Genomic DNA, 1,595 nt, shown 5'->3' on the forward strand with positions numbered 1-1,595 from the left:
TCTATATATATATATATATATATATATATATATATATATATATATATACACGATAAACTGTACTTTATAATTTATTTATTTTTTTCTAGCAAATATTGCTGTAATGTTACTGGATAAGATAAATAAATCAAACAATGCTAGACCTTTCTCAGAACTGGACATTTAAATGAATCATTTAAATTTGAGTTTCAAGTAAGTTTCAAGCAAATAAATTACATAAAATAAAAACTTTAGATGGATGGATGGATGGATACATACATTTTTTATTACTCTACAAAAACACTTATAAATGCATTCGATAAATTAGTAAATTGTTTAAACAAATGACCCTTTCCTTTCTCAGAACTGTAAATTTAAATGCACAATTTAAAATCAGAAGCAACCAAAAGCCTACCCTTGTTTTCAATATCATACAGTCTCTGTTGCCAGAAGCTTCTGAATGGAGCAATTCCAGTGCCTGGACCAATCAGAATACACGGAACCTGGCTGTCTTTTGGCATACGGAACGATGGAGCCCTGAAACAGATAATATATCCTTTGATTTCATCAAATCCACAAGAAAACATCCATCAGTGGACATATTTGAGAAGTATATAAATGCTTTACCCTCTGACAAAGCATGGCACCGCATCGCCTTCCAAGCTATTGAGCCAAGAGGAACACACTCCGTGGTGCACAGGACCTTCTCCATCTAGCCGGAAAAAAACACATAATCCTTTAACCTGACACCCTCTGACACCAATCTAACGCCTAGCAATTTAGGACTGCGCAGGGCTGACATCACTTGCTTCAAATGGAATGAAATTGCTATATTTTAGCCGCCAATTACACCATTATGCACATAATTACATTTTTACAATGCATTTAAAATGTGTAAGAGAGATTAGATCACAGTTTCTCTTTCGTGCATGTTAACTAGAAAGGCTTAACAGCAAATGAGCAGATCTAGAATTAATTTGATCATTTAATTTTCATGTAGTCCCTATCTTTAAAATAAATGAGCAGCTATTAGATGAACAGTCAGAATCAGACTACTACCACGGACAACCAGCCCAGTTTCTCTTCCGACAATACAGATTAGGCACTTCAGTCAAATTGCTAATTAAGTTCATAGCCTCTTATTAAGCACCCAATTATTCACACCATACCACTGTTGGGGAAATTTGAGTTTTCAGGCCGTATGTCATTGTAACTGTTGAAAGTGAGAGGCTGTTTAGCGTGACTCTCACAGTTTGAGACGAGTGACAGAGAAGCACTTGAAACGTTTTTAACACTTTGAAGCGGATTGCATTGGTTAAACATAGCATCAGGTCTTGTTTACACCTGCTTTGAACATCTGGTGTTGAAGTGATAGGCAGAGACGCATTACCGTTAACACCTGGTACAAACAGCATCTCAAACATATCTCCGGTGACCATTACCAGTGACTAGATTTTGTCAAAGAGAAGGTTTCTGAAATAAAGACTTCTTACATCACTTACTACATCAGTCAATCTCTGCATATTGATCAAGCAAAATAAAGCAAAATGAAGCAAAAATACTATTGTCTCTTAAGCCCAAAACACACTGCACGATTTTAGCAATCCTTTAAAGGG

General features: G+C 35.5%; 1 protein-coding gene across 1 annotated transcript in view; it reads right to left on the reverse strand.

Annotated features, from left to right (window-relative positions):
- nos1 (nitric oxide synthase 1 (neuronal)) overlaps positions 1-1,595 on the reverse strand; it is a 60,542-nt gene that overhangs the window by 4,310 nt on the left and 54,637 nt on the right. The window contains exons 24-25 of the mRNA XM_016507433.1: positions 607-691; positions 395-516 (exon numbers count right to left, since the gene is read on the reverse strand). Coding sequence (XP_016362919.1) covers positions 395-516; positions 607-691 — 207 coding nt within the window. The remainder of the gene's footprint in view (positions 1-394; positions 517-606; positions 692-1,595) is intronic.

The sequence above is a fragment of the Sinocyclocheilus anshuiensis genome, unplaced genomic scaffold, assembly GCF_001515605.1.
Source record: "Sinocyclocheilus anshuiensis isolate Anshui unplaced genomic scaffold, SAMN03320099.WGS_v1.1 scaffold117, whole genome shotgun sequence".
Lineage (NCBI taxonomy): Eukaryota > Metazoa > Chordata > Actinopteri > Cypriniformes > Cyprinidae > Sinocyclocheilus > Sinocyclocheilus anshuiensis.